The sequence below is a fragment of the Halichondria panicea genome, chromosome 16, assembly GCF_963675165.1.
Source record: "Halichondria panicea chromosome 16, odHalPani1.1, whole genome shotgun sequence".
In the NCBI taxonomy this organism is placed as follows: domain Eukaryota; kingdom Metazoa; phylum Porifera; class Demospongiae; order Suberitida; family Halichondriidae; genus Halichondria; species Halichondria panicea.
In genome coordinates this window covers 2048036-2070826 of record NC_087392.1, presented here as the reverse complement: position 1 = coordinate 2070826, position 22791 = coordinate 2048036, and the positions used below count along the sequence as shown (strand labels likewise).

The following is a 22791-nucleotide window of genomic DNA, read 5'->3' as shown; positions in this document are numbered from 1 at the left end:
ATTAGTGCATGCAAAAAACTAGCTCTTACTGTCTCTTCAAACGGGCACACGAAAACTGGTGTCGTTCGGAAATTGGTTGCTTACTCTACATGAACACTGAGAACATTATAGCTATCAATAAAGGTACAGAAAACTTGCTTCTGTTGACGTAGACGTAGACGTAGGTTTATTGGCCTTGATTAATCGAATAATGAGCTTTACTAGTCCAAGAGGTTTTACCAAGCTCTTCACGTCACTCTCAGAAAGCTCAACAAAAGCAGCACCATCAATAAGCTCATCTATACATGACAATTATACACAAAAAGGCTATTCATCAAAATATATAGTCTCACCTTCGAAGGTCTCACACACATTGTCAGCCACCTTGTTATCCCTTAGCCACTGGGATAGCTTTGAGGAACTCCAGGATATTATGTCAGCCATGAACAAGAAGAGTATATATTCAAGTAGAGAATGAATGAACCAGGAGTACATTAATAACTAAGACTGAATGAACTTATGAATGAACACTGCCATACAAATCTCATTGCAGCTGCACTAATGTTTGCACATGTGCATACTGTGCTTTACCATAGATTGAGTAGAACCCTCTCCCTCCTTAATCTATGGCTTTACATAAAGTTTATGTAGAGCATAGAAAATGGAAAGTTCACATGCTAGTTCCATAGTGGCATATGTCTGCCCTCTTTGTGAGTCTACTCAATCAGTACTTTGTGAATGGTTTAGCCATCTTGGAGCAGCACACTCAAATGACCCTTCTTTCTTTGTGACTTGTGGTATCGATGGCTGCAAGTGCACCTACAGAAAATTGTCTGCACTGAAATCTCATGTGTATAGACATCACAAGGCGAAAATGCAAGTAAAATCCACTGCTTTTAAACCAACTCCACCTCTAGTCATCGTCATAATTATGTACTTTTTTCACCTGTATTAAATGCCCGGCAGAAGATGACAACGCCAGTGAATCGGAACCATTCAGCAATGTTCAAGACGGATTATCACTTGAAGAAGCTGGTCCTTCAAGTGTAAACAGTGATCAGAGTGATCTCAAGCGTAGTAGCGGCTTGTTCCTACTCAATTTAAAAGAATTTAAAGGACTATCACAGACTGCACTTGACACAGTTGTTGAAGGATGTATTGAACAATGCTGTAAAAAAAATCGAGCAACAGATTTGTACACAACTTATGGACACCCCGAATGGACATGATATACTTCCAATTGTCAACGAAACTTTTGGGAATTCTGAAAAACCATTTGACTCGCTTCATACCAAGTATCAGCAAGACAAATATTACCAGGAGGAATTCAAAATGACTGTACGTTAGTTATTCAGTAAAACAACAGCATAGTACTCACTTTGATTGTTTTGCAGCAGCCTGAGCTCAAGCCTCTTGGGAGACAAGTGTTCAAACTTGTTGATTCTGGTTCTACACGAAAAAGAACAAAAACCAGTGAGGGATCCTTTTCTTACATTTCTGTGCTGAGTACATTAAAAGCAGTAGTATCCAGAAGCGATGTGTACCAGGAAATTTCCTCTCAAAAATGCAACACTAACTTCGTAGACTTTTGTGACGGTAGTATTTATAGAACGCATCCGTTGTTTGCCTCTAGCCCATTGGCATTACAGATTATTGCCTACTTTGATGAGCTTAAAGTGTGTAATCCCTTAGGATCAGCAGCAAAAGTACACAAGGTTGGAATATTTTTGTTTACAATTGCCAACATACCACCAAAATATCGCTCATCTCTTAAGTGCTTGTATATGTTCGCTGTTGCTAAAGCGAGTGATATTAAAAAGTTCACCCCCGACGCTATTTTAGCACCATTTATTTCAGACATTAAAACTTTGTCAGAGGATGGAATAAGTGTGACCTATTCTGATAAAGTCATCAACTATAAAGGAACCTTACTTGCGTTTGTTGCTGATAATTTGGCAAGTCATGCTATCGGAGGGTTTAAGGAAGGTTTTTCCAGTACGTTTCGTTTTTGCAGAACTTGCCTGGCCACGCGGGCTCAAGTGTCCGAAGAATTTTTGTCCGAAAAATTCATTCTCCATACCTCAGATGAGCATAAGCGTCACTGTATTTGCTCCATAGAAGCCTTGCATCCTTTCACTCCACCACGTATGGTGTAAACAGATGGTCTTCGCTTGGTGATATTGAACATTTTTCTGTAACAAATTGTTTACCTCATGATCTGATGCATGATTTACTGGAAGGTGTGTTTCCTCGTGAGCTTTCCCTTCTTCTAAGCCATTGTATTTCCTCCAGTCACATTTCAATCAATTATTTAAGATACAGGCTTTTGATTATGGATATTCCGAAACTTATAAACCAACAAGAATTGAGTCAACTAGTTCTACATCAGTTAAAATTCACCAGAAAGCTACGCAAATGTGGCTTCTAGCTAAAACTCTGCCTCTGCTTATTGGTCATTTTGTACCTGTCGAAGATAAACATTGGGAATGTTACTGCTTGTTACTCGAGATATTTGATATTTGTACATCACTGATTTGTTCTGAGAATGCTGTTGCATACCTCAAAACTATTATTGAAGAACATCACTGTCTTTTCAAAATAGTTTACCCTCAAGTTACGATTATTCCCAAACTGCATTTCATCGTCCATTATATCCAGAACAAATAAGGAAATTTGGCCCTGTAATTCGTTCATGGACGCTTCGATATGAAGCTAGACTAAAAATGTGTAAGCAAGTTGCAAAGTTTGGAAATTTTAAAAACATATGCTTATCTATCGCTCAAAAGAATCAAAGGGGACTTTGCTGGCAATTACAAAGTGCACTATATTTAAGTGAGAAACTGGAAGTAGGCGGAGTCAGCAAACACGTTTCTTTTGCAGAAGAATCAGTTGCTATCAAGCACTTAATATCAGGTAAGCAAATTGAAATATCTGAAGAGGGAGTGATTTCTCATCCTTCATGGATTCGATACTTTAACAGTACGTATAAGAAAAACTGCGTTATTGTTACTAATATGCTGGATAAACCTGTTTTTGGCAAAGTAAAAGACATTTTGGTATTGCCCGATAGTTCTGTGATGTTTCATGTCAATATTTTGACAACCGAGCATTTTGACAGTCATTATCACGCATTTTGTGTGCAGGATACAATAGCATGTGACCTGATTGAACTTTAGAAGATTACCCATTTGTACTTCATTTGTACACAAATGCATACAGAGGAGATTATAATACTTACATTGTGTTGAAATATGGTTTATTTCAAATAATTATGAGAAACTTGTTTCATGCTGTGAATTGTTGTTTTATGTGGATCACTGCATGTTTATTATAATTATACCTTCCCAATGTGCTGAGATTGCTTTAACTTAACGTGTTTGTTACAATAGCAATTATTTCATAGTGTGAATTGTTGTTTTATAGATCACTGTTTATTCTAATTATATACTTACATCGTAATAAACCTATTAAGTTCGTTTTAAAACGCTGGGATTGCTTTAACTTGACATTTTTATTACAATAAATCAATTCAAGTGAACCCTATGCCATTAAATTAACCAGTTACCATTAAAACAACAAAACATTTTTACAGTGTGCAGGCTAGGGTGATATAGATTTTCTCTCGTATTTGGTGATGTTTTAACGATCTGCTTCCCCTGATACACATTATGGCACTTCTGAGGATGGCAAAGGAGAGTTTGCATCTAAGCCAGCCCATCATTATGCTATACGGCATTTCTCTTTTTTTGTGCTATCATGTCAGCAAGTCATTTGTAGAAGGTCTGTCCTTTTCTTCCCATGTCTTTCTCCCCCCAATTTTCAGTATTCAGAACACACCTAGTTAACATTGTGGATTATTGGAGAACAAAGTATAACAATCAAATATGGTTTGCAATTATGGGTTATGATTGAGTGATCGAGTTGAAGGCTAAACTGGGCTCGTCAGTTAGCCGTAAGTGATAACATACAATAATACTGAATAATTATGGACATACACAATCACAAAAATGATAGCCAGATGAATATAAGAGTATGAATTGACAGTGATGTAATAAGTGGGCCTGAATGATAATGGTATGGCTGAACATGTATTACAAGGGCAAGAAAAATGGTAGGTGCAAGGATTGTCAGATATAAAGTTTTCTTTACCAGAGAAATTTAAATATGACGGTACAGCTTGCATGCATGTTCCATAGTTTTGGTAAGCAGTTAAATAGAAGTGACTTTGTAGGTGTGAGGAAGAGAGGACGTGCTTTAAAGTTAACTTGCTGAATGAACGGGTATTGGTATTATGTCGGCCATTTCAAGATTATACATTAAAGTCACTATTTCAAGCTTAATCGGTGATTTCTGAGTTTCCAACTACTATAAACTTGGTTGCCCTTCTCTGTATATATACTGTTTCTAGTTTGCGAATGTCTTTGATCAGCCATATCTGAGAACAGTACGATAATTGCGATCGGACAAGGGAGATAAATAATTTATTTTTCACTGAAACTGTTGAGGTGGATGAAAATGTACGCTTTAGCAAACTGTATGCCGCTGAGCAGATGTGCTCATAGTGATTTGTCCAGTTTTTTTTTTTTTTTTTTTTTTTACAATTCGGCAAAGCCAGGATACAATAAAATAGTTAGTACCCTAAAAAAATTTTTTTTAAATATAATATTATAATATAATTATATTCAGAGACAGATTGTTAACATGTCTTGTATTGTATGTTAATTGTCTCTTCTTAGGTGTGTCCTCATAGTAACTTATATTATACATAATTTTGAATAAATGGTGCAGACTGGCCAATGGTAGTTCTGCTCTTTTCAAAAGTTCCAAATAGCTGATAGAGTAATCCCACTGTTTTAGGCAAACCTTTAATGCAAACTTCTGGACTTTTTCCATATCCTTGATAATGCATTTTAAGTGTGGGTTCCAAACGATTGAAGCATACTCTAGTTTTGGTCTAATGAAAGATTTGTATAATTTCAGCATAACAGAAGGGGGAGAATGAGTTGCGAAGTTTCTGTGTAGCAGTCCAACAAGTTTTCTCGATTTTTTACAAAGTGCCTTAGTGTGGGAATGCCAAGAAAGATCTGATGAAAATTGGATTCCTAGATATCTGAATGTCTCCACACGCTCCAGGGAAAAGCCATTGACTGTAAATGTGGGTGGCTCGATGGACCTACTTCTCTTGTTTGATATTAACATCACTTTACATTTTGATGCGTTGAATTGAAGGTGTTTGCCAGACATGAAAGCAGCAACACTGTTTATGTCTTCCTGAAGTGTATTGTAGTCTTTAATCGATTTAATGACTCTATAAATAGCCATGTCATCTGCAAACATATTTAGATGGGTGTCGCTTGAGACTACATCAGAGACATTATTAATGTACATGATAAAGAGCAATGGGCCTAAGACTGATCCTTGAAGCACACCTGACATAGCATGGAGAGTGGTAGACGCTTGCCCATTCACAACTACAAATTGCTCTCTCTTCAATAGGTAACTTTTAAGCCACTTCAAGAGGTAGCTGTTTATTTCAAGTAGTGGTAAATGTGGTACTGTATCAAATGCCTTACGTATGTCCAGAAAAACAACAGCAACCTCACTTTTGTTGTCAATAGCTTTGCTCCAATCATCCACAACTTGTATTAGTGCAGACACAGTTGATTGTGCACGCATAAATCCCCACTGCCTTGTTGAGATTGGGCAATGTTGTATCAGATGTTCCTCAAGTATTGACTTAACATGTTTCTCTAGGAGCTTGCTCGCTGAGGGCAAGATGGAAATGGGTCTATAATTAGACAAAAGCTTTGCGTTACCACCCTTGGGGACTGGGACCACTCTTGCTCTTTTCCATTCTGAGGGAAATTCACCCGTACTGAGTGAGTGGTTGAATATATTCGCAAGTGGTAGTGAGACCGAGTTTGCCATTGATTTCAACATTCTGGGTGTAATATTGTCAGTGCCACATGACTTGTTTGCCTTCAATGATTTCAGGAGTATCTCCACTTTGTCCTCATTGCAGAGTAGCTCTTCGGGGCAATCAGAGGGCACTAGATCACCAATTAGGTCTTCCATATCACACGGTTGCAGAGCAGGATAACAATGGTTAAAGGTTGAGTAAAAGTACTGATTTAGAGCTTCAGCCTTAGATTCAGCAGTCTCTAGAGTTACCCCATTGGCTTGCAGAGTAGGGACTGATTGCTCACTGTTGTTTATGACTTTAACAGTTTTCCAGAATATTTTGCTATCTTTTGAGCTGAGTTGGGCCATGTAATCTTTTTTACTCTTACGTAACAAGGAAAGGACTCGTGGGGATAGATATTCCCCTCAGGGCCAAGTACATTCGCACCATGTTTGCAGAGATTACAAGAATCCTGAACCATTGTCTGGCAGTGGCCTGTCAGATCATGGACGTGGGTGCCACGACGCCATTCCTCTGGTGGTTCGAGGAGAGAGAGAAGGTACCAACTTATGTTTGATTCCTCTGGTTTTTGTATTTCCTCATGTCAGTGGGAGCTTGGGACAGCTTGGCTAGGCTAAAAAGGGAGTTCCTTTTCCTAATTGCCCTTGAGATTTCTCTGCTCAGCCAAGGAAGTGAAGGTTTAGCGTTCGATAGTTTGTGGGGGATTGACATCTCCATTATTTGTAGGAAGAGCGATTTCCAGTTTGAGATGGATATGTTAATATTTTCTATGTTCAGCTCTTCATCCCAGTCTATTGTGTCCATAAGCTCCATTGCACGGGAAAAATCTGCTGAATCTTAGATCATGTTTGTCATAAATACTGCAATCTGATTGGTTAGAGGAAATGTTCTATCCAATTTAGAAAATCATGTACTTCAATAGAAAATCATGTACTTCAATAGAAAATCATGTAGCAAAGATTTGATCAAGATAAGATAATAATCATAATAAAAGTACAAATAATAATAATAATAAGCAATACTTGACGTCAATGAGTGTTTCTTTGGTATTGTTTCCTTTCTTGCTTGTTCTACTTCTTTACTTGACTTTGGGGGAGCGAATTTTCTTGCTTTCTTTGCCACTGGAGCAGTAAGTAGGTTCTCACTGGCTGTGGAGGAGAGCAAATAGTCTACGAACCTTCGTCTTGCAGGTCAGAGAGAGCAGAGAGCAGATAGGAAGGTGGGGCTGGTTGCTGCAGCAGATATGGAGGTGGGGCTGGTTGCTGCAAAGACAGAGCTGGAGGTGTGGCTGGTTTGGAACGAAACCGTGTAATAGGGGAACTCAAGAAAGCGTTCGGCACAGGAGGAGGCTCAGAATCCATTGTTTGTGCGTTCAAACCATTGTTGTCAGGCGTATGAGCGTTGTTGCTATGATCTAAAATGCTTAGACACTGTTTAGGAAGTTTCCACGTGATTTAGAAGCCCTCAGGGCTAGTAGAACCCTCACTGCGTTCGGGATTCTACAGAACGCCCTTTGGGCTTCTAAATCACGTAGAAACTTCCTAAACAGTGTCTAACTATTATATAGCACCATAAATATATGCAGGCGTGTGGTGAGATCGCGTGTCACTTTCAGTGTCGTGTTGTCGAACCAAGGATCGTGGTGTTTTATGAAGACGACTGCATTGTGCAAGCTTTTCTGTGTGCTGAGGGAGTCAGCATCTTTGAAATAGACACAATTACCTTATCCGATTGCCTGATCGTGCTGATGGCTGCGTATTATGTGTTCGACGTACAGTACCCAAGTGTCTGGAAGCCTTCTCTCCTCTTTTTCCAGGAAATCTTAATGGAAAAAGAGACAAGGCCCATTCGGTACACTATACCTACTTGAAAAAACTTGGTGTTTGACTTATTACTATATAATTATATAAGTTATGTTTTGTTTTATTGTGTACAGTGGACTTTCCATTCAAATGGTATTTTGCAATACCATAGTGACATAGTGAAAAGGTGATGGATAACTATACATACAGAGCAGGTGCGCAAGATCGAAGTATTTTTGGTCCATTTAGTTGGATTGAGAGAAATTAACAAAGTGTAAACATCTAAATAATTATACCAAGAGTGTCAATAGGTGTATTGTCAGCCGGAATTGATTATTATCAGATTTAGAGTATAGACGGATTCAAAAAATACGTTGAATATAGAGGTGGGGAGATGATCAGGTTTGATTATCGAGCTGATGTACCGATTGATCTTTCTGTTCTGTTGTGTTTGAAGGCAAATTCGTTGATTAGTTGAGATTCATATAGTTACCTTGACATTGCTCCGCAGCTTCTAGCTTTAGTAGTAAAGATGTGGCGGTATGAAGACTCTTGGCCTTTTTCCGGAGGGAGCGAACTATATTGATTTGATGACGAATTTCAGAGTTGTATGTACCATTTTGGAATGCGATTCTTGCATGGGGTTTAATTTTACGATAGGCACAAAGAGGTGCGATAGCGTTATGAATAAATCCACGTAGACAATGCCTTCAACATCAGTTGATAGAGACAGACACTAAAGTCAACTTGACAAAGGTATATTGATTATAATCGAGCTTTGGGAGGTCAGGCGCATATTTAGTGGGTTGCTTTGGGTGGGATTTTGCTGAAAGAGTAAATGAGAGCATGTAGTGATCTGAACGTATTAAGTGGTGAAACGAGATTGAAATGGGACTCACTGACTCAGGAGAATTAGTCAGGATGAGATCAAGGCAATTACCCTTGCAGTGGGTAGGGGCAGTGACAAGTTGGGAGAGGTTACAGTCATAATTATACAAAGTCACTAAAGAGATCAGAATGCATTGAAGAGCTAGATAAAGTTGACCAATTAATATCAGGCAGATTGAAATCATTATAAAACTGGTTTTGTGGGGACGAGGATAAATCAAGAAATGGTGTCATTAAATAAAGTGAGGTTAATGGATGGAAACAACACACACAATGGAGTTAGAGTGAAGTAAGTGGATAGCAACTACTTCTGGAGAGAAGGTGGACATTCTATTATTTTTAAAGGAATTGAGTTGTGCACAGCAAGTAAAACACCCCCACCTCTTGTAGATATGGGTTGGTAGATTATGCTAGCATAATTTTGAGCATAATAGGTACATTTTTTTGGTGAGAATTATATGCTAGCATAATAGGCACATTTATAACAATATATAAATTATATTATAATTATAGTATAATTAATTACACCGAGTGCTATTAACCTTGCCCAGTGCTTGTTATGAGTGCTATTAATCCCTTATTGCACGAGTAGCCATATATTCGTGAGTCTTATATCAAGTACCAACCCCATATACTATTGATTGTTAATCGTTTCTTATTTAGCCGCGGCCGTTATTCGAATGTGCGGTCGTCAAGTCTCTCACACCACCAATGCAATTAGCAACAGACCTTGCAAGAGAAAAAGGTGCCTCCAGCTGGCTCACTGCTTTACCGCTAGAAGAGTACGGATTCGCACTCCACAAAACAGCATTCCGTGATGCCATTGCCCTTTGGTATGGCTGGCCCCCATTGCAGATCCCCACAAACTGTGTTTGTGGCCATTCTTTTTCAGTGCAACATGCCCTCTCCTGCCCCAGAGGAGGATTCCCCTCAATTAGACACAACGAGCTGAGAGATATCACAGCATCGCTTTTAAAAGAAACTTGCCATGGAGTGGCCACTGAACCGTCTCTACAACCCATCACAAGCGAAACATTCAACAGAACCACCGCAAATCGACAGAACGGTGCCCGTCTTGATGTAGTGGCTAATGGTTTTTGGGGAAGTTCTTTTGAGAGAGCGTTCTTTGACGTTAGGGTTTTTAACCCATTTGCTCCCTCGAACAGACACTCCTCTGTAACCGCATCTTATCACCACCATGAGAACCTGAAAAGAGGCACTATGAACAACGTATAAGAGAAGTGGAGCACTCCTCTTTTACCCCCTGGTGTTCGCTACCACAGGTGGCCTTGGCCCAGCAGCTGGATCCTTCTACAAACGCCTGGCCAGCATGCTCTCGGACAAATGGAAGCAACCATACAGCACCACCATTGGCTGGCTAAGATGTAGAATATCTTTCTCTCTACTCAGATCCTCCATCATGTGTCTGAGAGGCGCCAGATCTTCGAAGTCATCCTTCAACGGCTATCTAGCTGCTTCCGTGGACCTCACCATTGCGGACTCCAACCTCTCTGTCTAAACTCTGAATAATCTATATTTCAGCCTCAGTCACTCACAATATTCATTACATGTTTATTAAAAAAAAAAGTAATTGCACGTCATCATTAACGACGTGCAATTACTGCCTTGACGACTACGCCTCGTGCAATTAGTATCCTTGCCATTGCTTGTTACTCGTGCTATTAATCCCATATTGCACGAGTAGCCATGCTATTGATTGTTAATCGTTTGTGATGCAGTTTTAAGGACATTTTTAGCTGCAGTTTCAGTAAAAAATATTAGCCGCGGCCGTCATTCAAACGTGCGGTCGTCAAGGCAGTAATTGCACGCCGTTAATGACGACGTGCAATTACTGATACGTGATTAATCACTGTACGAATCACAGTGAATAATAGGACAACATGTGATTATAATGTTAATAGATAGAGTCACTGGCAATTATTATATAGTTTGATGTTACTTGTGCAACGACATGGGGCCTATGTTGTGCTTTGGAGGAATAATGTGAGAATAATAGGCGATTTGAAAAGAACTTGAGCATAAAAGAATAGGTAATATCTCGAGCATAATCTACTTGTAGACCTATCATTTCGATATAATTATACTATACTTATGCATGTGGGAGTTTCATTATCAAATAAGTTTTGCGGAGCCAAGTTTCAGTAATAGCAAAGACTCCTGGAGACAAAGAATATATTGAAGATTAATAGACAGTTTATTAACGATACTGCGTGCATTTAATAGTGTGAAATTGTACGTTGATCCATGCAGTCAGTCGGACTGTCTCTTGTCAGTCACTGACAGATCCTCTATCAAGCTAGGGATCTGAGTTAGTTTCTTTTGCCGATGTATCGATGTCCTTATAACTAGATCTACGGAGCCTTTTTGACATATCTACATAACCACTTGATGAAGTCTCACAGGGCAAAGCTTGCTGCAAAGGCCTGACACTCTAAAAGAAAAATTAGCGTACAGTATATAATTATGTGTGTGGAGTATTACAGTTTTAATGAAAGCACCACAGGTGCTGATGCCAAAGCTAAAATTAATGGCTGCATCAGCAGAGCCTTGCAGCTCTCTTTTCACTCTTGTAGCTACCAAATAGCTAGCATTCTAGACTAGCAACACTCGGTCAACAAGTTTGGCTACGTGCTCTTCTGAAAAAGCTGTAATGGCATTCCAAGTAAGCAAAAGTAGGCATAACTCGAGAACGAAGCAAATCCAAGTAAACATGACTAGAAGCCTATAGAAAACTCTTACTTGCACTTCATTGATCCTTGAGCAGCGGTAGCAGTCCAGACACACAATTACAAACACACAACCGTAACCTCGCTTGCGCATGCGCACCGAGGTAACTTATAACGGCATCGCTACTTTATAAGAAGTTGCAGCGATGACCTTTCCCATCGTGTGTGAGACACGCCTTTCTACCAGGTAAATACTAAAATGGCGGAGAAGAAGAGTGTGTTCATAGCCTACCCTCACAACCCAGAGCCCTACGAATATCTTGATCCACCTGATACCAGTGACCAGATTGTGTTGGATCAATTTGAGCAATCCAGACAACGTAAAGCTGAGGAACAAGCACAGAACGTTGACCAACACAAGAAACTTGTTCATGACTTCGCCATTTTCCTCCAAGAAAACCATGTGAATGTCAGTTATGATCAACAAATTGACGACATTGGATGTGGGAATCGAATGAAATGGTATGAGGAGAGGATCAGAGAAGCTGACTACATTATTGTCATAACAACTCCATCTCTGGTGACTTTTCTAAATGAAGATGCTCCTGATGAAGAAATGCTATTTGCAGGTGAATTTTTCTACACCATAATCAACTTGGAAAGGACAAGCGACGTTTTATCTGTATTTCTCAACCGCCCTAAAAACAGTGAACTCTTACCCACAACACTCAAAGCTGGCAATGTGTATCAGATAGATAAGCCATTCACGTTGGACTCAAGAGCCGATGACATGGAGAGACTGTACGCCCTGCTGAGTGGTCAAAATCGATTCATAACTCCTCTACCTGCCTCTACAGGACCAACACCATTGAGACCAAGAGGAAGTAAGTCAAAACTATTTTGCGTACATTAAAAGTTGAAATTTACACATAGGAATTCACGGAGGAGCTCGCGAGGTGCCAATAAATTCACAAGGAAAAGCTGTCTTTGAGCGTCTCTCACAAATCCAAGCCCACCTCACCGATATGCAGATCAACTCCATTTCAGTCAAGGCAAGATTCCACGCTCGTTGGCGATCTCTTGCTCCCTTGCTTGGACTGACCCCTGCTCAGATAGAGGCATGTGAGGTGAACAGTGGAGGGTATGGAGAAAGTGAGAAATGTCTGCAAATGCTGCGAACGTGGAAGGACACTGGACTGTTCGGCCCTCCTCAGAACATCAGTGTAGCTCACCTAGCTCATCAAATCTATGCTAGTCTCCGAAACATGGAGATGTTAGGGGTTTTAGGAGAATGTGTACACTAGTTTTTTCATGTTGTTTTGTACTTATTAATTTAGTATTGCTTTTTCATTTTTTTTTGCAATGTAGATCTATACGTACGTATGTAGAGGGCGGTTTGTTGTTAGCCTCGTCCCCAGCTGGCTTTACTTTTCTTGTTTTTGTCTGTTCTCTCAATATAAATGAGCTACATGTTGTACATGTAGAGATGAAGGGAGGGGACATGATGGATGTAAAAAAAATCAACTTTACCTCTATTCTTTCTTTATTCCTCCAATCAATACAGTATTTTATCTTATTGAACGAATGTGACAAAGAACAGAAGGCTTGCTAGTTTGTTGTCACTAATTCAGTGATAATATATTGTGACGATCAAAGTCTCGTGGACTTGACTGGTAGAGACGATGTTGGCGAGAGTTCGTCTTCGTTTCCAGTCTACCCCCATCCACTATGCACAGAAATGCTGGTTTACATTTGACAAGGAGCAGTGCAGACTGGTAGGAGATGTGGCTCATCTCATAGGCTCTCAGTTTGGCTTTGATCTGCACAAAGATGGCATACAGGTATTAAATCAACCATGCAATAGTCATTCAGTATACAATTTTGCAGCTCTTCATGGATGATTTTCTGGTACCAACTAATGAAAATGCAGACGTCTTTAGAGATAATGATCTTATCGAGTAAGTTCAAACATAGACGACTAATCATACCCATGATTTTTTGCACAGAGTCAAGAATGTGTCTGTGAGGAATGGTCTGATAGAGTCGAGCTCTACCTCTGACAGCAGGTATGCTATTCAACTCTCTCACCACAAGTTGTTTTTATTAGCGTGACTCTATTCTGTAGTCTTTCCGAAGCTCAACCTCTGGCTAAAAAGAAACCTAGGATTACTCCAAACAAGGCTGCCTCTTCTATTCCAAACAAGACTGCCCCTAGGAACACTTCAGTCCCTAAGGTCACTCCAAACAAGACTGTCCCTAGGATCACTCCAATCAAGGCTACCCCTACTCCAAACAAGACAACCCCTAGGATCACTCCACACAAGACAGCTCCTAACACTCCTCCAAATAAAGGCTGTGCCAATAAGTCAAGTAAAACGCTGTCCAGCAAATCAAAACCGCTTCGTGTGTCTAAGAAGAAGACAGCATCTGGTGGTATGCATTTGACCTTCAATTCCTCTAGTAGTTCAGAGAGCAGTTCCAGCGAAGACGAGATACCTGTACGATCGATTACAACCGCAAACCAAAACATACCCACACCTCCTGTGAAACCAGTGGAATCGCCAGCCAGCACCAGACGGGGTAAACGAAGCAGGGGCAAAGGTCGTGGGGGGAGACAGAGAGGAGGAAGAGCTTTGCCAGCAAATGTTGTCATAGGAGGACCAAGTGATGCCCATACTACACTCAACACTGTATACACCAACAATGATGTTTCTATGGAGAATAATACGTATCCTTCTATAGAGAAAAACAATGATGGTGATTCCGTAGAGAAAAACAAGGATGATTCTATAGAGAATAATAACACTGCCAATCAGATGTCTACAGGATGGGATGTCCGACCAAATGAGGAGCACCCTATCATTAGTAAGCCGACTAGGGACTATTCTAATTGTCCGGACCTCGAAGGTGCTCCAAGAGTGGGTGACCAACTAGCATTCAAGGTGAGCCACAATATCTGTTATTGTGACCGTACATTCAAGGTGAACCACAATGTTTTTTTTTAGTTATTGGAGCTCTCTGGGAGTTGCACGCCTGAAGTGTCTCTATACAAACTAGCGTCAGTGATGGCTTACGATCATACTGCCAAGACTGTGACAGTCAGGTATCAGGGCCCCTCAAACATCACACCAGACAACGGTAAGGTTTAGTGGGTGGACATGGTTTGTGTTGTGATTGATGTATCTACATGTGTTTCTGCAGCCTCTTCTCGATTGGCTCAGTTTGCACTGGAACAGGAGATCATGATGGAGTGTCCTGAAGTCGTACTGGAATTGAACTCACTAATAACCCCTAAACTTGTAAACACCTAGCTAGTGTCTATATAAATTACATGCTTTGTAACTTTGTATGCATAAATTATACAGTGTAATTATATCAATTTTGTTTGTTTTTTCTACATAACAGTCACTGTTTAAATCTCATTGTGTAAATAAAATCATGTGTACAAGACATTGCAAGTGATCGGGATGCTTTCAGTTTAAGAGTACGTACACAGGTACATCCAGTCATAAATTTAATAGCCAAATAATTATAGTTCATTTCTTCTTCCCCTTGCCACTCTTGGCTTTAGCAGCTTTTGAGTCCCGCCCAGTAGCGGCTGATGGGGGTTTCTCCACCTGGGATGCCTGCTCAGCCTCCAGTTTTGCCTTCTCTTTCTTTAAGTGTCTCTCGCGAATTGCCTCACGTCCTGAGTTCACCTTGTTACGCAACGTATCCAGATCACACTATATAATTATGAGTAAAAAATATACTTAAATGATGATTATGTAGTAGCCACAGTAAATCACTCTACAGGCCGTTCTCAGCAACAATATAACCACAATAGTTACCTGCCATGTCTCGGCCTGCTGTAGTTGTCTGAGCTTGGCCTCATTTCTAACCTCTCTATCATCGTTCCTCTTCTGGAGAATGCTCTGCCTCTCAGTGCGATAGTCTTTAAACAGCTTCTGTCTGTCAGCCACTCGAAGCTCCTGCTCCGATTCGTCTAACAGTCGAGGAGGGCCATCATTACTGTATGTGTGTGTGGTGTTGTGCACTCAGTGATTGTTTTGTGAGTTATTGTGTAGATGAAGGCAATACAAATAACCCAAGTATGAAGGTTTCAGGTAATTAACCCAAGTACGAAGGTTTCTGCCTTATACGTTTGACAACTCAGTTGCAATATTATTGTAGTCAACTGTATGATGTTTCTCACATGATGAAAGGAGAGAGATCCATTTGTTGTATCTTGACAGAGCCATTGGGTGCTTGCCCCCCATTGACTGGCTGATCTTCCTTAATCCCTCTTGCCTCAAGAAACTTTTTCCGCGAGTCAATAGCTTTCTTAGATCGTCCAGGTTCTTCCGTCTCCCAGGCTTGTACCATGGCTCGCAGAGCATCAGCTTTCTCAGTATCCTTAGCTACCATCAGATTATCCTTATCCTGTATAGAAACACATGAGGAAACAATATACATCTAGATAACTCACTGCCGCATTGGTAGCCACCCTCAGTATCCAGTGAGGCTTATTCACATCAACCTACAAACAGGTATATTATATTTCACACTGTTACAGTAGTTTGTGGATACGTTAACACACAGTGCTGGTTCATGTATGTGGATACGTTAACGTACAGTGCTGGTATTCTGTGCCACAGAGGGAGTGTTGCCCTTTTTACTGGCTGCCCCCTTACTTCGCCCCTTTTTGGCAGAACTTGGTTTGTTGTCTGGCTTGTCCTCAAGTGGTTTATCTGAGCCTCGAATCATTGCGCTGTGTGACCACGCAGTCTCAGAGGTTGGCCAGCTGTCTCTCAGCACTATAGCTTGTACCACATACTTGTGAGGCTATGGGGAGTGGGTGAGGAGTACATAAATAAACGAGTGGTACAAGCTGCGCTGTGCTAATGCCTCTTGCCCTGTTTTGTTTTTGCTCAAAAAGTATTAGAAAAGGCTATTAGTTTGCTTTGCATAATGTTATTGTTGTTGTTTGCAATTGTTGACTGTGACAGTCATTATAGAAGAGTGGAAATAGAAGTCTATCTGATGGCTTGAGAACGATCTTCAAGTATAGAAGCATATGTAGATCTAGCCTCGTTCCCAGGCCAAAGTGTCTTTACGCTAGGTTGCTACCGGCTACCACTACTACTACTCGGCCTGGGAACAAGATCTACAATGTAGAAGTTTGAATCAAGTATTTTGTATTTCCTGTCAGCAATTAACCACACTGTTTAATGTGGTTAGAGCCACTTGAGATGTGGGCGTTTTACACATGTAAAACGACGCATTCATATCACAATCCCCGTACGTGGTGTGTATAGTGATCTGAGTTGCCTATAATATACTGTCCTATCATGAATGGGGGTGGATCCTGCAATGACGTCAGAGTTCATAGGGGATGCTTCTGGAAGTGTACATGTATGCAACTTTGCAGCTTTGTAACTCTTTAGTGCAAGGCTTTCTCGAATAGAAAGTGTGTGCAAACAGATGATGCTAAAAGATTCTGAAGAGAAAGAAGCTTTAGTTTACAAATCAAACTCCAAGAGAACGTGGCTAGAAGCCTATAGAAGCAGTCAGTTTTCGTCGCATTGCAAGCGTTGAGCAGTTACAGCTGGAACACACACACACGCACACACAGTCAACTTCTCTTTACCTTTTCTTCCTCCTTATTTTCCTGCAGGCAATATAGTGGTATGACACACACTCTCCTCCCCTCCACCTCACACACAGGCACTTCATCATCCAGTAACTACGTATTATTGCAGAATTTAGTTAATATGAGACAGGAAGAATGTAATGAAAATACCTGTAGTTTGCAGAAAGCATCTGGTTTTGACATTCTCAGATGAACACTGACTGGAAGGTCCTTAGTAGGACTCAGTGTGTATCTATAGAGCAAGACACAAGCATCGTGCAGTTGATAGTTATAGACTCTCCGAGCTTACCTAAGCAGCACATTGTCTCTGTCTGGTAAGCAGTACTCAATGATTTCCCGAGTGTGAGGGGTTACCAACTCCTCCTCTGCCAGTACTGGCTGATCCTGATTCGAACAGACCAATCGCAGCCCCCATTTTCCGGCAGCCTCCACACCCTCACTATCTCCACACCATGCTTCCACTTGCACTGTGTATCCGTGGGTGTTGGGAGTGTACATGACTGGGGTGGTATAGTGGAACACTCGAGGGAGCTCAGTCATTGTGTCGTTGTTTATAACCCGTAAGAGATAAGCAGGTACGGGACTGGAGAAACGAGGAACGATTGTTTGGGACGTGGGCACTCGGAAAACAGCTCTGAATGACAGACAACAAAGAAGTCAATCAAGTGTTACGATTGCCATTTAGGACAATACTACATACATCGAAAGTGGATGATATCCTAAGTATCCTAAGCAGCCCATTCAGAACATTTCTAGGGAATAGAAAGAGGGGTAAAGCTGACTATCTGTGTGCTATTGCACACGGCCTTCTAGGGGGATCTGGGGGTATGGCCTCCTCCATGTAATTTAGAAAATGATACATGTACTATAGCCTTAAAAACACATTGGTGTCCTGGAGAGCTGCATGTAGAGCTGTACATGTACCTAAGAACAAGGGCCCATGCATTGGGGGGCAGTGGGGGGAAATGGCCATTGTAGAGAGTACTGAAACAACGCTCACTCTCATCAGTGTGGAATGGGAACAGTGGCTCCAGAGAGGGGTCCAACTTAAACACACCACTGCATGGAGGAGGGGGAGGGGGGAGGGAGCAACACTGTTAGCAAACAGTATAGTTGTATTACATGTACATGTACTAGAGTTGGCTCTGTAACTGAGTTTTTCATGGTCCAAATTTAACGATTATCTGAAAGCTACCTGTTCAGATGGTATGCTCAAATCTCACATTTGGAACAGGCTGTAGTGTCCCATTTTTGTGAACAGGCCCAAAAAATTTAACACACCCCTTTTCTCTAAGCTTTCAGAACATTTTTGACATTGTATCAACGGTACTAAAGTTATGGTTGTTGAAAGATTCAACTACATGTACAACCCACCTCCCACTCGCAAAGAATAGCACTATCATTTGATTTGAAAGGTCTCTTTCTAAGCTTTCAAAAGTCTCATTTTCAGGAAAATATACCATAATTTATGGTCCATGTGGTGTTTTCAAAACAGACCCAAAATACTTTTCGTTTTAACACATCGTCTGAATGGCCTCTTTCTAAGCTTTCAGAAACTCATGTTATTGGACTAAAGTTATGGCTGTTCAAAGATACATACTCTATTTAATGCTAGGTCCCTTTATTTTGACATTACATACATCATGTAGCATACACTCACACGTATATAGGCATTATAGGTAATAGCTAACTCACAAACCCCTCACCTAAGCACCTCCATGGCTAGAGAGTTGAGATGTGGTTCGAGGGAAGAGAGACTGTTCTCTATCTCTACAATGGCCACTTTGTTACCCTGGGTACCAGGAGTCATGAACTTCCTTCGTCGGGTGTTTATGTGTTGCTGGAGACAACGGGTGATTTGAGATGCTGCCTTATGCTCCTGTACCGTGGCTCCACTATAAAAGGGGGGAGTCAATAATTATCATCTGTAGCTTACGCAAAACAACGTGTACTTTGAAAGAAATTGCTTACTAACATCATCATTGTATAGCGATTAGCTTACCTCTCATCTGAGGAGGACTTGTTTTCCAGAAGGTTTCTCTTGTTGTTCAGAGACCTTCTCATCTGTTGTATATTGCCCACACCGCCGGAACGGGGAAGCTCTTTCTCCAATAGTGCAAATGACTTATAGAAAAACGACTTCCAAGCGAATCGCATAGCATTAGTGAGTCCATACTCTTTGCCGTGGGCAAACCAGACCTCCAACACACTCGCCAGAAACAGCTGAAGGAGAGACGAAAATATTGAAACCCTACTGATTGTTTTGCACAGAAATATAAGAGTGCCTACCATGCTGTGCTGTGCAGTGAGTCCTACGCTGGACATCTGCATTACTAGAGGGCGCAGGCTAGCCTTCAGGTCTACTGAACTGCCTAAGTGTTTGGCAGACTTCACCAGTGAATCCATAAACTCAGAACAGAAGCTGGTGTACAGAGAGCTCTCCTGTAAAAGCCGTAAAAGATGTGGGATGTAGTTAGGTATGCATTGCACAAACGAACCTTGCTAAGGAAAGTATAGATGTTATCTTCATCTGTGAGCTGGAATTCAGCATTTGAGAGCACAGTGAGGTGATAAGCTATGGGGCTCTTGGCATGCAACTTGAGCACATGTCGTCTGCAAAAGTATAACCTCACATATTGAGTCACACTTATACAGTATTCTGCGCTCACCCTGGAGGTAGTGAGAAAGTGGCTCCTTTTGTGCCAGTGGTCTTGAGTCTTAGCAATGGGGCTGAGGCCTGTACGCTGCTCCATTGGAAGGTGTCCACTACCAGTCGACTTGCAAGGAGGGTCTCACGTCCAGGAGATTGGGGGAAAGGGGACTTAAGGGGGACAGTGTGTGTATTTCTACCCCCTTCACGCCAGCTGCTCAGAGAGGAGAGGACAAAATGAAGGAGAATAGGTTGAGGGGAGTCCACAACTAAGGGAAGGTGGGGTGAAAGGTAAATGTTGTGTACAGTAATAGCCAGAACTTACACAAGACATTGTTCTCTGTGCTAGTCAGAGCCTGTGAGAATAAAACAGATATGATACAGTTTGTATGTGTGCGTTCAAAGATAAATCACCTTTGTTGTTGAGAGAAGTTGTACAGATGAAGCAGCCTTCTTGACTTGACTCCACATGTTCTGCTCCTGAACAGTTTTCTGTGAAGCAAGGATAGATAGTAAACACATACAGAACAAGGTTCTTAGCACTCACTGTTAAGTCAACATAACTGTCCTTGTGCTCAAAGCTGGAGGGACTTTTGAAGATGTACAGATGGCTGTACAGACAACAGTTATAGATTTCTATAATTATCAACAGCCACTGTACCAAACCTGAAGCACTTGAGAAATTCAGAATAACTAATCCACACGGCGTCCCTCTCACTTTCACTCTCACTCTCCTCCTCCTCTTCCTTGACAATGACGTCTACTTCCCTTGGTGCTACCTCCAGGAACCATGGATTGTCTGGTGGTGGTGTGCTTGGTGGCGTATCCATGCTGGGGTTACGCTGTCTGTTAATGAGGCCGAGATAACAGGGGAACTGGAGGACAGGGGGAGGTGGCGTATTTGGTGGAGGAACCAAAGGCTCGTCTCGTGCCTGAGTCAGCAACAATGGAAACACAGGAGAGGTGGTCTGGTCAAATGTAGAGGGGAAGATTCCAGCTTCTTTGAGAATGGTTTCAATCGTTGACTGTATGAAGAGGGAGAGACGAACAAAACATACAAGTTTGGGGTACAGTATTTCATGACAAGTACAAACTGTCCGCTTACTTCAGTGTTTGAAAAGACAGAAGCTTTCTTGGTTAGTTGCTGCTCCTCTGGTATTCGGAAGCTGGCATAAACGAGACATCTCTTGCCCACTACTCTTTCATTCTTATCACAGTCTCGTACCCAGAGGGGGAGAGAGGGTAACAGAAAATTGTGCCATATGCTGTCCCTCTTGTCCGGCTCCACGGCCACGGCTTGAGGGGCCCAACCAGTCAGCAGCTGAGTCACACTGAAGTCTCCAAACTCAGCACCCATTGAGCTACATATACACAATTAAACATTCTGCAATATCGACTTCTCAACACTCTCTATCGGATGATTGCACTGTACCCACTAGAACCACTCACTCAAGGGCAGCCACTTTAAGGAGTGCCTTCATTAGCAGAGCTGGCCAGATCTCCCCGGGAATAGCTGTGCGCGGGTAGAGGGGCTGGTACTTTATGGCTGAGCCAGTCACTTCCTCACTGCTCGCTTCTCTGATAAGAAACGGGAGGTGATCATCAACTGTCACCTTTCTCCAAGAGCCCTGTATGTACGTATAATGTAACTGTACAACTATAACTATAAAACACACATATGAGAATGTACACACACTGACAGTGCGGCCTTACCATCCAGAAGAGTTTGACAAAATATTTTCCAAATGAGTGGGCAAGAGCGTTTTTGTTGTGAGGATAGATGTGAGACCAGGGAGCCCATGGTGGTTGCTCCTCACTAGCTGCAGGGGAGAGGGACTCTCTGGCCCTCCATAGCGCACTCACCTCACTCACAAGCCATGACACAAACTGAGGGAGTAGATAGAAGTGTACAAACTAAGAGTATTACTGTAATTAACTCACTTACCTTACTGTGCAAGATGTGCTTGTTATTCGAGAGCAATTCCATACTAGTACACTCCAAGTCATTTACCACACAGACCTCCTACAAGGAGAGACTAACACAATAGCAACAATGGTGTACACCTTACCTCTATGCTAAGTGCAGTGATGGTTGGGAGGTCGAAAGGTCTCTTCCAGGAGACATCTCCCATGGCCGACAGTGTTGGTGGCAGTAGGACGCCCTCAGGGTCTTCATACTGTAGACAAACAGACAGAAACATGGCTGAACACCTCCAAGCCAGTTGTTGAATACAATAATTTTTTTGCAATGCTATTAATCAGTAAGTAAGAATAAAATATGGCCCCAGACTGTATAATTATAGTTAAACTACGCACACTTCATGGCTTAACTTACTGGAGGAGCGTGTGAAAGCTTTGCCTTGTCTCGACCCTTCCCACTGACCCCCTGCTCCTGTTTCTCAATCTCGCTGTCTGACCACACTGGCCATATGCACACCTTCTTTGCAGACTCACTAATTTTTAGGGGTTGGATTGAATCAATGGAGTAAGTACTTTCAACACTCACTTAGACTTTTCTGAGCCCATTCGTTCTCTGGAAGAGTCCGGCTTGCTTCTATTACTTGCTTGTGATTTTCCAGGCATACTTGAAGGTAGAAAATCACAATGCTGATCTTTGGGTCCTGTATAGCTCCTCCCACCTAGTTGTCATAACAATGGGATTTCCCCCTACTGGCCTCAGTACGGGATTTCCCCTGTTGTGCTCCCTATGGAATATTAAAAGATGGCATCATTTGCTGTTACCTGTCGTTTCTCAGCTCTGAGGACTCTCCTTCAACCATCTATAACACTTAAAAAGACCTACCTCCTTCCTATAACATGGCTGACTCAAAGGAGCACTCCACTGACGAAGAATCTCTTCTCTTCTGGAGTAGAAAATGATCAGACAAGCCACCAATCATTTGCATATCTGTTTGAGAGCTCGAAATTTGCTCGTATTCTGAATCCTGTTGACAAGAAAGTAGAAGGAGAAGTGATGGCTGTGATTGGAGACAAACTGTATATTGATTTTGGCTGCAAGTTCCATGCTGTTGTGCGTCGGCCCGAGGAGAACGCAGAAAGCTTTGTTGAGGGTGCTAAAGTGGTGGTACTCGTGAAGGACCTGGAGATGTCTATGCATCCACTGGGCAGCAGCAAGGACTTGTCTCTGTTAGAAGCAGAAGCTGAACTGTGTGGTTTAGCTGATACAATATAGAACAATGTAGATCTAGATTAAATTTCGTCGATTTTTA

At 41.6% G+C, this 22791-nt stretch overlaps 4 protein-coding genes, 1 long non-coding RNA gene and 1 pseudogene across 5 annotated transcripts; 5 read left to right on the top strand and 1 right to left on the bottom strand.

Moving 5' to 3' along the window:
• Positions 1-4774: 4774 nt before the first annotated feature.
• Positions 4775-7871, top strand: LOC135349569 (uncharacterized). The gene is made up of 2 exons (XR_010398936.1): positions 4775-7268; positions 7488-7871. It is a non-coding gene; the product is annotated as an uncharacterized LOC135349569 (long non-coding RNA).
• Positions 7872-9192: 1321 nt separating this feature from the next.
• LOC135349568 (uncharacterized) lies at positions 9193-10619 on the top strand (annotated as a pseudogene).
• An 865-nt stretch (positions 10620-11484) lies between these two features.
• LOC135349963 (uncharacterized) lies at positions 11485-12756 on the top strand. Its single transcript, XM_064548646.1, has 2 exons — positions 11485-12163; positions 12213-12756. Exons 1-2 carry the CDS (start codon positions 11539-11541, stop codon positions 12581-12583), a joined length of 996 nt encoding a protein of 331 aa, XP_064404716.1. The 5' UTR covers positions 11485-11538; the 3' UTR covers positions 12584-12756.
• A 105-nt stretch (positions 12757-12861) lies between these two features.
• Positions 12862-14701, top strand: LOC135349946 (coilin-like). The gene is made up of 6 exons (XM_064548619.1): positions 12862-13120; positions 13167-13237; positions 13286-13345; positions 13405-14221; positions 14285-14417; positions 14481-14701. Exons 1-6 carry the CDS (start codon positions 12962-12964, stop codon positions 14588-14590), a joined length of 1350 nt encoding a protein of 449 aa, XP_064404689.1. The 5' UTR covers positions 12862-12961; the 3' UTR covers positions 14591-14701.
• LOC135349914 (androglobin-like) lies at positions 14687-22212 on the bottom strand. Its single transcript, XM_064548573.1, has 25 exons — positions 22068-22212; positions 21897-22014; positions 21631-21738; positions 21507-21584; positions 21275-21448; positions 21011-21189; positions 20667-20922; positions 20228-20586; positions 20109-20172; positions 19976-20053; positions 19887-19917; positions 19581-19830; positions 19410-19524; positions 19201-19353; positions 18914-19134; positions 18618-18806; positions 17836-17970; positions 17201-17545; positions 17062-17143; positions 16909-17004; positions 15894-16103; positions 15748-15798; positions 15475-15701; positions 15110-15290; positions 14687-15004 (listed from the first exon to the last, which is right to left on the bottom strand). The coding sequence occupies exons 1-25, from the start codon at positions 22142-22144 to the stop codon at positions 14816-14818; spliced, it is 3966 nt and encodes a 1321-aa protein (XP_064404643.1). The 5' UTR covers positions 22145-22212; the 3' UTR covers positions 14687-14815.
• Positions 22213-22283: 71 nt separating this feature from the next.
• On the top strand, positions 22284-22754 carry LOC135349796 (small ribosomal subunit protein bS1m-like). Its single transcript, XM_064548405.1, has one exon. The coding sequence runs from the start codon at positions 22284-22286 to the stop codon at positions 22752-22754; it is 471 nt and encodes a 156-aa protein (XP_064404475.1).
• Positions 22755-22791: the final 37 nt, after the last annotated feature.

What these genes read in the sequence shown, in the direction of transcription:
- LOC135349963 (XM_064548646.1), top strand. Translation starts at nt 11,539, where the DNA reads ATGGCGGAGAAGAAGAGTGTGTTCATAGCCTACCCTCACAACCCAGAG. An exon ending in ACCATTGAGACCAAGAGGAA is followed by an intron (nt 12,164 to 12,212) that starts GTAAGTCAAAAC and finishes ATTTACACATAG; the next exon opens with GAATTCACGGAGGAGCTCGC.
- LOC135349946 (XM_064548619.1), top strand. Translation starts at nt 12,962, where the DNA reads ATGTTGGCGAGAGTTCGTCTTCGTTTCCAGTCTACCCCCATCCACTAT. An exon ending in AGAGATAATGATCTTATCGA is followed by an intron (nt 13,238 to 13,285) that starts GTAAGTTCAAAC and finishes TTTTTTGCACAG; the next exon opens with AGTCAAGAATGTGTCTGTGA. An exon ending in AAACATCACACCAGACAACG is followed by an intron (nt 14,418 to 14,480) that starts GTAAGGTTTAGT and finishes GTGTTTCTGCAG; the next exon opens with CCTCTTCTCGATTGGCTCAG.
- LOC135349914 (XM_064548573.1), bottom strand. Translation starts at nt 22,144, where the DNA reads ATGCCTGGAAAATCACAAGCAAGTAATAGAAGCAAGCCGGACTCTTCC. An exon ending in ATGGGCTCAGAAAAGTCTAA is followed by an intron (nt 22,015 to 22,067) that starts GTGAGTGTTGAA and finishes CCTAAAAATTAG; the next exon opens with TGAGTCTGCAAAGAAGGTGT. An exon ending in CACAGAGAACAATGTCTTGT is followed by an intron (nt 19,831 to 19,886) that starts GTAAGTTCTGGC and finishes ACCTTCCCTTAG; the next exon opens with TTGTGGACTCCCCTCAACCT.
- LOC135349796 (XM_064548405.1), top strand. Translation starts at nt 22,284, where the DNA reads ATGGCATCATTTGCTGTTACCTGTCGTTTCTCAGCTCTGAGGACTCTC.